Here is a 12,164-nt window from a genome sequence, read left to right on the forward strand (position 1 = left end):
TTCCAATCACAACCACACATTACTTACTGTTGTTCCAGAGCTCCTGATTACATCTTCCCTTCTCACCTCCTTGAACCTCAGTATCTTGCAAGGGTCCAGAGGACACATATACAGGGACTGGAAGAAATTAGGTTTAAGGAGGTAATAGCCATGAAGAGAAGGATGCAGGGAGGTGAAGAGAGCAGCATCAGTAAAGCTCGCTCCCAGAAGGCTGGGATTTCTGCTTTAGTATGAAGATTAATTCTAAACATCTTTAAATTAAAGGCAGTAGCACAGTTGGCAAGTCTCATTTTACACCCAACTTTGAATGCAAAGGTTTACTTCAGAAATGAAAAATTCAACAGTATAATGCTGAATACAAATTATAAAAATTACATGGAAGCTGGGGAAAAATAGTTGTTACTGTGACTCAGAGCAGACAGAAATGTAAGAAAAAAATCTTGGCTGGTAAATCTTAAAAATCAATAGTTTCGCTATTTGCACAAGAAGCTGTGTTTTGTTGTTACATGTTTATGGTGAGATGAAGAATAATGAATATAATGAAAATATATCTGCACACTACCATTGCATAATGATGGAAAGTATACATTGCTGTATTTCATCTTTCCTTATCTCTGTTAACTGTAGGAATAGCCAAATACTAGCCTATTTAATTCTAAAACCTTAAATTACAGCAGTGGTTGAAAGTAATGTATGTCTATATGTATACACACTGTATATATATGTCTGTCAAAGGTATATAAACATTTTCACACTATACCTTTCCATCTATAGTATTTCAGTGACTTGATTGTTTTCCTCAGGTCTTTGCTTATATTCTACAGAACAGTATTTTGTGTTGTGAATTTCCGTTATTTTGTCAACATGAGGGAAGGGAAATCAGAGCAAGAATGCAGCAAGCATCTCTCTGATGGGAAATAGATATTCTGAAACTTATAAAAAGACCATTTCAGATCTACATTTATGGGGCTGTGACAAATCTAAAGTACTGGACAAAATAAATCAGTAAAAGGAAACAAGAAAGCTGGGCAAAATAGTAACAAGAAAACCCTCACCTAGGGAAGAAGTTGTTCTGGGTAGTGTGCTTACCACCAGATTTTTGTCTATATATTTGTATTACATGTGGCACATTACTTTCCATTTGACATTTATTTTAGTTTAGTACAGTTATTTAGTATTTGATATATAAAGACCCCTTAATCCTGGAATTACAATAATGCAGTTTAGTTTATTGAAATCCATCAGAGAAAACCACAAAAAACATGCCTAGCTCTTGAAGCTCCATGTATGATTAAAGCCTACTCAGTTAAATTCCTTTCAGAACTTCAGGCCTTATACTGCTTGCTTAGAACATCTATAATCTTAGTCTAATTAACATTAATGTTCGTTATTCTAAACCTCAGTGTATTTTAGTTTCCTTAAAAAGCTTTTTGGCACCAATTTCCCCTGAAGTATAGGGCATACCATATGATGATGATACAAAGCTCGTCTGTCTTTGTATGCAGGTTCTTGCAGCAGTAACAAAACTGAGCATTCTTTCTAAAGCTTGTGTTCTGAAAATATTGTCGTCCAAATCCGCCACAGAAACTTGACTATTGTGTTCTTTATAACCTTCAGCTCCTTACCACATGCACTTTCAGTTTTGTTCCCTGTGTTCCCTAAAGACTCCTCCCCTATCACAGCCTTATCTTCTTGTGCTGTCCTTATTACTAGCTGACTGAGAGGCATGCCATACTCCATGCGTGTTCTAAATTATTCTTGTGGTGACTGGTTAATGACTTGTCAGAGAAAATCACTTTTCTTAATGACTGTGCTGTTTTTAATTTCTGTCTGCTAATTACATGTATATTGTGGAAACATTGTAAGACCATTATCCCTCTGTCAGGTTGGTTTTAAATAGTGAAGCAGGTTAAAAAAATTCTGGATGGGAATCAGCAGACAGTACACTTGCATAAGCATAATTTAATTGGGAAAGTAGGCTAAATACATGGTCCTGTGGAAATGCGGTGATGATACTGCTCCAGATTCACGTAATAGCTTACTTCTCAGTGTGCTTTGCAGTTGGGGGAAAGAGGTTTATTTTTCCTCTCCAGCCTGCGGCAACTGGTGGAAATCTCCCACTTTTCAGTGATAGGCTGGTGTTGACACTGCTTTAAGCTGTTTTATTGATAGAATCATAGAATCAAATTCAACCAGTGATTTCCAACTAGTGCATGAAGTAAAAATGTGTGTGTATGTATGTTTAGAACTTTTTGTATTGGACTCTGAGGTCATTGCGGACTGAAGAAAGAGATGGTGAGTAAAAGTTACAAAAGCAAAAAAGTGTGCTCTGTAACTTTTAATGAATACTATCCTTTAGACAACTACTGTCTTTCTCTTTTACAATTGCGCTTTTTTTTTTTTTTTTTTTTTTAACAGATAAACACAGCTAATGTGAAATTATGTAGACTTTGTTGGGAAATATGTTGCACAATACATTGTAGTTCATCTGTTAGAGCAGGCTGTGGTAATCCTCAGTTTAGGAAGGAAACCCACTTAAAGCAAAATAAATGAAAGCTCCTATAGTCTTTTTAATGCTGAATACGCCACTTTGTTTTGCCATTTGGGGAGTTCTATTGACTAAATACTAAAGCATTTTCCAGTTATATGCCAGTTTTCATAACAAATAGAAGATTCCTGGCAGTGAAGCACTGATTGCGGGAAATGGCCTTGAGGTTTCTGTGATGTATTCAGCCAGAGCAAGAATGTGAACAGTGGGGAAAGGAAAGAGGGAGTTTTAACTGTTTATATTTAGTTCCCTGGAGAAACAAGTTTGTAGCCAGCGAAAAGGCCAGGATTTGCCAATATGGATGTTAAAAAATCAGAGTTTTAAAGATAGGCTGAATTTAATTATTTAAAAGGTACGAAGCCAAAATCAGTCCTGTTATGAAAAATGCAATTGCTACTGAAGTCAATGAAAAGTATGCCCACTTATGCAAGGTTAAATATAGCTTATATTTGTTAGACTACTGTTTGATCCCTCCCTCTTTTCCTGCCCTTATTTCCTGCCTTAAATAAATATTGTCTTGTGCAATCACAAAATTATCTTCCCCTGCATCCTATGAAGGATCCCATACCCCAATAGGTAGTAGTCCCCATCAGTCTGTGAGATGACCTGGAGAGCCTCTCCCATTGACTCATCATGATGGGTGTCACTCCTGGACCAAAGAGCTCACATGGCTGTCTTGGGACAACGCTGCAAAGAATCGAGGAAGTGCTCCATTTCTCTGACTGCGTTACGGAGGTTTCTCCACATGCTAGCTTGCCTCTGCACTCCTTTATGTGTGGGCAAACAAGCTTTTTCACACATAATCTAACAAACACTTTTTGTTTATTTTTTAAATTGACTAAATTTGTCACTGAGACAGTGGTTGGTCACTGGAACAGACTCTCCAGGGAAGTGGTTGCAGCACTGAGCCTATCAGAGTTCAAGGAATGTCTGGATGATGCCTGTAGTCAAATGGTTTAGTTTTAGGTAGTCCTGTGAGGAGCGGGGAGTTGGACTTGTTGATCCCTGTGGGTCCCTTCCAACTCGAGGCATTCTACGATTCTTTAATTCTATAAATATTTAGTGCCACAAGAATAGTTATCTGAAGCTGATTTCATATTTTACAGGGGTCATCCTTCAGTACTCAACAACCTGAAGCTTATAATCTTTTCATGACCACAGCTGCAGGTGATGGCATCAAACTATGGGATTTAAGAACTCTGAGGTAAGGCTGAATTAGATACCTTAGAATAAAACTCCATGTTTTATTCAGAATTGTCATACTTGCTGTGATATATCGGTAGCAATTTGGATGTGGAATAAAATGTACAGTCAGGTCTTTATAAAAGAAAATTAAAGGCTAATTGGAATTTACTAATTTTAACAGACCAGATAAAATGCTCCTTCCTCAGGAGTAGTTAGTTTTGTACCATTAAATGTTCAATATTTATCACCCGTATTTACCTACCTTTGTACATCTATTTGTATATATAAAATACTATATTGTACTGAATGCTGATGGCATATCATTACTGCTAAAGGAGGTAAAATTTATGATCCAGCTTTTAAAATACAAAAGTAATTGTATGAAATGACAAATTATGTATGTAGTGCTATGAATTTGCATAATACATTATCATAAACTCAGAATAAAACACTACACTTGCCTAAAACCTTTCAGTGTTGCCCTTGGGAAAGCTGTGGGACAAAGGGAGATAGTGGTGGGAAGGGAACATTGTTCAGGAAAGGAAATACTTGGGGCAATCTCTGTTGCACAGGCTGAAAGAATTATGTTTAAAAGCAAAGGAGTTTGGATAGGAGAATGTTTATATTTTAAAGAATAATTTTATATTTGATTTGTGTGTATGTAAGCATAAGTTTATTGAAAGATGTAATTTTTATTTTTTTTTAGTACTGAATTTTCTATTTAGGAAATGTTTAATGATTATTTCATTTATTTCTGTCTTTCTGTGGAACGATACATTAACTCTATAGGGGGCATATATGTTCTTGCCAAAAACATTGCTGTATTACCTGCACTGAATGTCAAAAATATTGAAACTAGAGACTGCTAGGGTTGGAATCTGTTACCTTTTTATGTTTTTCTAATAAGCCACTCAAACTGTGTTGCTGAAGAGGAATGAAAAAGTAGAAAGCTTTTCACAGATCACTTATGTGTCTCTGTTTCTAAATGCTAATGTAAGTAGAGCAGGTGAATGGTAAAATAGTTAAAGTGTAAAATCTGGGCAATCAATTATATGAATATGTCCTGGGAAGAGAGGAATAATTTATGTATGTTCTTGTTCTATGTTTAATTTGGCAAAGTTGGTATATTCCAATGTCCACTGAGTTCTATTAGCCCAACTTCAAAAAAGTAATTCAAGTCCTTAATGACATATACTTCAAGGGTGTTAGGTATTATGTAAATGTGTGTGTTTGTTACACATTACACAGCGGTAGTAACTGTTGTGGAGAATAAATGATGAAACCAAATAATTACTTTTCCCTTTCACTTCACCTTTCAGGAAAAGAAAATACTTAAAACCGAAATTTTCTCTCATTGTTCAGAGCAGAGATTGAGTCTTCTGCATTTTAAGATCTATTCTTGAGTTCTCAGAAGGAAGAAAACTGTTCACTTTTTCCTAATGTGTTCACCAGGTGTTTTACACATACATAAAATTGAAATGGCTGAGTTTGGAAAGATCTATCTGAACTTGGAATGAGTCTCCACTGAAGTGTTAGGTCTACTGTACAGTTACACAGACTGCTGAAAAATTTTCCTTTTTTTTACTTTCTTTGTTCATAGTCTTGTCCAATCAAATCCGGTCCATCCCTTGCACTGTTGGGTGCTTAAAGGGGAGATTAGTTCCTATACAATCTTATGGTGGGCCAGTACCTTTAATCTCTTAAAGTTGTTGATTTGTAAAGTGGGTGTATCAGCCATTGCTGTGTTTTGAATAGTCCCTCTGGAATGACCTCTTTTTGTTTCTGCTTTGGGTTTGCCAGAATAGGGTTTGTTTAGTGAAATGTTTGTCCAGTGTTCTTGAAATATAGCAAAGGTAAGTTCACCTTCTCATTTATACTGTTTGCAGTGTTGTGGCTAATAACACTAACTGCAAGATCTCAACTTTATTGTTTGTTGATTTTTGTTCTAAATATTTGCCCTAAACATCCACAGTGAAAATTATTTTGCTTTTTGTTTAATTTGCTTGTTGCCCTTCATGATTTCAATTCTTTGTTACTGTATTTAATAATACTGTAAAGTACAAAATTCTGATTAAATAGGGGAAAAAAATCTCCAGCATGGTGCTCTTGAAAGCTGCAGTTGAAAGCATGGGAAATAATTTTCAGAATAACACTGCTTAGTTTCCTGGGACTCTTTAGTTGTTTCTTTATTTAATTTCGTTGATGATGGTTGCTTATTTTTATTTTTCTGACATGTTCCTCTTCTCTTAATTGGCTTAGGAATCACAGGAGGACTCAGGTTCTTTTTTGATCTTTGTTTAGAGTAAATCTTCAGACTTGTTATCCTGGCCTGTGGCGTTATAGGTTTCAAATATATTGATATTTTTGCTCTGAGTTCTGCAAGATTTTTTCCACTCAGTCTGTGCTATCAAACTACTTTTTTTTTTCCAGTGGAAATAATTTAACTTTTTTTTCTTTTTATATATATATAAGTTGGTGAGAGTATTTTGCAACTTCCATTTTCATCATCCTTATTGGATAAAGCTGTGAATCTGTCTCTCTCTTTCACTATTCATGATCTGGAGGCATTCCAAGATTTCTTCAGAGAATGCCAGAAAATCTTATGAGCTCCTCTGAAGGTGGTACAGGAAAAGGCATTTTAGCTTTCTGATCTTGTTAGCCAATCTCATGCAGCCAGGTCATCTTGCCAATAAATGAGGGAATCTTGGACGCTGCTAGTGGCTTTTGGATTTACTCAGACTCCTGCTTCATTTGCTTTGAAATGCATGAATTTGTAAAGGTTCATCTCAATATTTCAAATGTTCTTATACTTCTCCTGCATTCTCCTCATTTATAACTGTAGCTAAGAAAAGCTCCAGGCAATCTACAACGCAGACTTATGAATAAAGAACCAGGGAGAACAGATCTTTTTGGAAGAACTATGAATACTCTTCTTCCAGGTTAGGATAATAAACTGTAAGGCTTTATGAATAAATACATTAGGGTAAGATAATGACCTTTGATCAGATTCCGAGAAATTGTAAAGAAGAATTTAAGTATATTGTCTAAAAGAATAGCTACTTGGAGAACAAAGGAAAATACTTTCTCTTGGGTCCAAAGTGGAAGCAGAACACAGGAGTTAGACTGAGGTGCAATGGGAAACTGAATGAGAAGATCATTAGAGTTACCATCTTCAGGATTACCAAGAAAGAGCCAGACAAACATTTAGTTATCGGGAGGTACAAAAGCTTGATGCATGCTTCCATATTTTGAAGGAGTTTGTGTTCTGTGTGATGAATCATACAGAACATGCAGTAGACTCTTAATTGCCCGTAACATGCAAGAAACTTTACCAATCTACCTCTGTCTGCTGTCTGTCTATTGAATGTCTTTTAGAGACATCACAACTTCTGAAGTCAGGAATCTAGCAATGATTCATAGGGATCTCTACCGATTGTCTCCACCAATTAATTTTAATCTTTTGGGAAAGTCTGGATTGGAATGGCACAAGTTGGTGAGTCCTACTGATCACCCAGACTAGACATATCAGAAAATTCCAGTACACTAAGCCTCCTTAATCTGCCAGTACTGACTGTTTATATTGACTATGTTCATGAACATGTGGGACAATGAGAGACAGATATTTCAGCATCCTACTGCTATAAAACCAATGCGTAGAAAGAGTGTAGAAATTTGGGAATTAGCAAAAGTCCATTCCCTTACACAGTAAACCCATAAGAACATAAAATGGCAGACTAAATACCAGCTGATGTAATATGTTCATATGTCAGTTAAATTTCACATAATAGTTTTTAATTCTTTCTGGATCCTTCTAATTTCTCATTTCCTCCCACTTGTTGATCAAATAATTCAATGTATTAAAGCATCTAGAAGAAAGGAAGTTTCCTTCATTAATTGTATTAAAAGGAAACTATAAATTCAATGTGTTGTCCTGTTCACATTGCTAAAAACATTTAGAATACTGACTAAACACCTAGTTATAGCACCAGCTTACATTTGCTGGCAAAGTTACATGAATAGCCTCCTCTTCATGACTGACTGATATTGAGAAAAATCAGCTGTCTAGGTTTCTGTAGTAGCTTGCTCTTTCCCTTGCATGATTCATTCCAAAGAGCCACTTTCCTAAGAGATGTTCTTGAATGTGAAGTAATGGAAGCTTTCTTCCCCAAGGGGAATTTCAGATTTTCTGTAAATCTGTAAATCAGTAAAATGTGGCTAAAGTCACAGTGCAGTAAAGCTTCATCCTCTTTTGACACTAATTGTATGGCCTTGTTGGTCTCAGATTTTTGGATGTATCTTTACTGATGATACAGACTGCACCCTAAGAGCCCTGAGCACACTACTGGGTCCTAAGTTCCCTGATCAGCCCTGGAACCTCACACATGCACTCTCTCCTTGGTTCAGGCACTCCATTTAAGCTCAGGCCTAGACTTTTAGTCCCTGTCTGAACTATGCTGTCAGTGTACCTGTCTCAGGTCCTGCCTCTGGCCTTGTTTTCTGCATGGACCTTGACCTGCCTTGCTGGTAGTTTGCCTTGAGTTCTGTCTTCAGTGGACCCATGTTTCAATCTTGCCTCCAGCCCTGTATCTGCCTCCATCTCCTAAATGGACTCCCAGGATGCCCCTGGACCTGGTTTTCATGTCACTTTTTCTGGGACTGTTGGTGGACCTTGTTATCAGTATGCTACTCTGCTCACCTTATTTAGATATGGTCAGACAGTGCCCTGGTCAGTGACAAAACTGTGGCATGACCACCACTGGCTTCTCATTCGTTTTCCCTATTGTTTCAGCCCTGCTCTTGCTCCATGCTGATGTGCATATTCACCATTATATTTACTTCTCACATAAGGTGCATAGGTCTGCAAAATTAATTTCATTCACCAATTTTAATTCTGAAAATTATTTTCATTGGTCATGCTTGACCAATGAGATAAACATCTATGATGAAATTACTGGCTGTGTAGATGAGGGGAGAGCAGTGGGTATTGTTTACTGTGACTTCAATAAGGCTTTCACAGTCTTCCATAACATCCTCATATTGAAGCTGATGAAGTATGGGCTGGATGAGCAGATATTGAGGAGGGTTGATTGGTGGCATGAAGTCTAATTGGAGGCTAATATTTAGCGGTGTATCTCTGGGATCAGTACTGGTTCCAAACAATCTTGTTTGACATCTTCATTAAGTGTCTGGATGATGGGGCAGAAAGTAAGACGTTTTATGATGACACAAAACTGGAAGGAGTGTCTGATGCGCTGGAGGGTTGTGCTGTGATCTAGGACCTCAACACTCCGGAGAAATGGGCTGAGAGGTGCCTCGTGTGTTCAGCAAGGGGAAGTGCAAAGTCCCCTTTGCAAAAAGTGAAATCCCCAGGCACCAGTATATGCTTGCCGGGGGGGGGGGGGGAGTGAATAGCAGGAAAGCAGCTTTGCAGAAAAAGACACCAAGATAAACATGGGTCAGAAACATGCCTTTGTGGCAAAGAAGGCTAAGGATGCCTGGGCTGCATCAGGAAGAATGTTGCCAGCAGACTGAAGGAGGTGATGGTCCCCCTCTCCTTAGCGTTGGTGAAGCAACACTGGCTCTGTGAGCAGGGAAATTAGATCACGATGACCTCCAGATCTGCCTAGCAACCTGGAACTTAACATGACATTGTGATTCTATGAAATTAGCATTTGCTCTTCTCTACTTGCCACAGAAATACAAAAATAGGAAATTTGCTGGGAGAACTGATATAATCTTAAGTAAAAAAGCAGTATGAGAGAAGACTCAGGGGAGACCTTAGAGCAGCCTTCCAGTACCTAAAGGAGGCATATAAGAAAGCTGGAGAGCGACTTTTTACAAGGACACATAGTGTTGGGGCAGAGGCAATGGTTTCTAATTGAAAGAGGGAAGATTTAGAATAGATACCAACAAGAAATTCTTTTCTGTGAGGGGTGTGAGGCACTGCAACAGGTTGCCCAGAGAAGCTGTGGCTGCCCCATGCCTGGAAGTGTTCAAGGCCAGGTTGAATGGAACTTTGAGCATCTCTAGTGAATGTTGGTCTAGTGAGGTGTTCTAGTGTTAGGTGTCCCTGCCCACGGCAGGGGGGTTGGAGCTGGATGCTCTTTCAGGTCCCTTGCAACCCAAACCATTCTATGATTCTGTGAAATTGGGAATAAATTTAGAAAGAAGATATGAGACATGCCGTCAGATGTGCTTGTCATCTACCAAGAGGTGGGGAGAGCAGGGAAAAGTTCTTACTGCCCAATTTATAGGTCTGGGCTGCTACTATAATAGGTGTGGGAAGGTAGATGTGAAAGCTGCTAGACTGCTGGTGGAAGTAATGGGATTGGCAGGGGCAAAGTGTTGGGAGGAGCTCCCAACCACCACCATACTAACACCTTTGGTGGCAGAAGCAGCCTCCCTCTGACCCATACTCTGAACAGTTAAGGAATAGAAGTTCAGCTGCTCTAATGATGAAATAACCATTCCTTATCTCTTTCTGCAAAAAAGGCAGTGGATCCTTATTGGACCACAGGAAAGATATCTGAAAAATATTGGGCTACTTGGACATACTGAATTTCTTCTGCAGAAACTCAGATGCATGATAGTGCTTTGATGCATGATCCTAGGGAAAATCAATTTCACCTTCTCTCAGACTCTGAGAAGATTTGCCAATCATATATAGATAGTTTCGGACATTAAGGTAAAATCTCCTAATAATCTAATATTATCGTCCTGTGCAACAAGATCATAAGCTTCCCTGGCAACATATTTTAGTAGAATTCCTTCATCCACATGGAGCTTATCGCATACATTTTCTAAGAATTACCCTTTGAGAGCCCTAGGGTCAGACATGCAGTTTGAGTGAATGGCCCTTAAATTTTCAGATACTTTTCAGTTTGTATCTCCACTGTGAACTAACTGCTTGACATCATCCTTAGATATGCATATATTCAGAATTTGATTACTTCTTGGTCTCTTCTGAACATGAGGATCCCATAATTTGTCATCTCTTTTTTTCCCTGGAGCTTTGAATTTTGTTATCTGGATTCTGAGGGGGAGAAAAGGATAAAGCAGTGGCTAGAGTTCCTCCAGTTTTGAGACTGGGGATGCATGAAAGTATATAGGATGGGGAACATGCAGTCCCTGATGCGTGCCATTGGTGAAAACATGCTGAGCTCCTACGTGAAAGGTTGCTGTGTGTTTAAAATTAAACATGTATGTTTCACAAAGCTTCTACAGCTGTAAAGTTATACTTGGATTTCATAGAGTCTCAGTGGATCTTTTAGTACTGAATGGTCAATGAACAATTACCAGAACACTAAGACAAAGCAGTAGAATACAAGGAAAACTGGTTGAAAAAAAGAGAAAACTTTGGTTTGCTGTCAAGTTATGTGTTTTAATGCAGCAAGTAGAATGAAATAGACTTATTTGTGAGAGTATTTTATAAAGTCTACACCATTCCAGTATCCTTTTCTTAAAAAGACAGAAAACATTTTTTTTCCCTAATATTCTGTAACTTGTTTGCAACATAAAAAGATACATATTTTGGAATGTGGAATAGAGCTGTACAATGGAGAACATAGGGAAAACTTGGCTGTTTGCTGTCCCATGCAGTTGCCAGATGTTTGTCATGGTAACCCCTGAAAGGCTTTGACCAGAGAAGCATTCTTAGGAGGCTGGACATCATGCCAGTTGGCTATGTAAAGCTTGCAAAATCCAAAATAAGTTCAATCACCACCTGTTGCTACTTAAAAAATAACAGGGAAAAAAAAAAAAAAAAGCTTGAAATAAGAGAACTCCTAGAATAAGCTAAAATTATATACAGAATATCGATCTATTTATTCCAAGATATTTTATCTACTTTTTTCCATTGTCTGGAGATATCTGGAGTTAATTGCATAACAAAGTTTCTGCTTGATTCTGTGGAAAGTTTAATTGGAATCAATTTTTTAAATGTCTTTTTAAAGCAGGGTTTTGAGGAGGTGGGGCTGTAGTTATACTTGTAATACATACATCCTGATTGTAATGGAAAAGTTAAACAGGAAAACAATTAAGAAAACAGAACCCAGGATGTTAGTTATTACTACGACCATATTAACACAAGGAAAAGTGACACTGTCCTGTCATTCATACATGTTTTATATTGCTGTAGTATAGCAGAGAAATGAGATCAGTAAAAACACTGGAATCCTGTTAGTTCTTACACATCTATTTCTAGGTGGAGTAATTGAGTTATTGGTCAGAAATTAGGAGGAGTCAGATTCCTGTGAAAGGAAGTTGTTTACAGTGATTTATTAGGCGACTATTCTGTGAAGAAGAAACACCTCATTGAGGAAGTTAGCTTTTACAGGCCTTGAGAACAACGTCTTAAACGCTGGGAACTAGTCCTGTTTGTCCAGAGCTCTACTTAACGGTCATCCTGAAGGCATATTCAGGAGGGACAGAG

At 37.8% G+C, this 12,164-nt stretch overlaps 1 protein-coding gene across 1 annotated transcript in view; it reads left to right on the top strand.

The window, feature by feature from the left end:
* The window catches only part of WDR27 (WD repeat domain 27), a gene marked incomplete at both ends in the record, with an annotated part of 105,645 nt that overhangs the window by 35,949 nt on the left and 57,532 nt on the right, over nt 1–12,164 (top strand). Inside the window, one exon of the mRNA XM_080615873.1 lies at nt 3,655–3,752. Within this exon, the coding sequence (XP_080471999.1) occupies nt 3,655–3,752 (98 nt within the window). The remainder of the gene's footprint in view (nt 1–3,654; nt 3,753–12,164) is intronic.

This window comes from Psittacula echo (assembly GCF_963264785.1).
Source record: "Psittacula echo genome assembly, chromosome: 4".
In the NCBI taxonomy this organism is placed as follows: Eukaryota; Metazoa; Chordata; class Aves; order Psittaciformes; family Psittacidae; genus Psittacula; species Psittacula echo.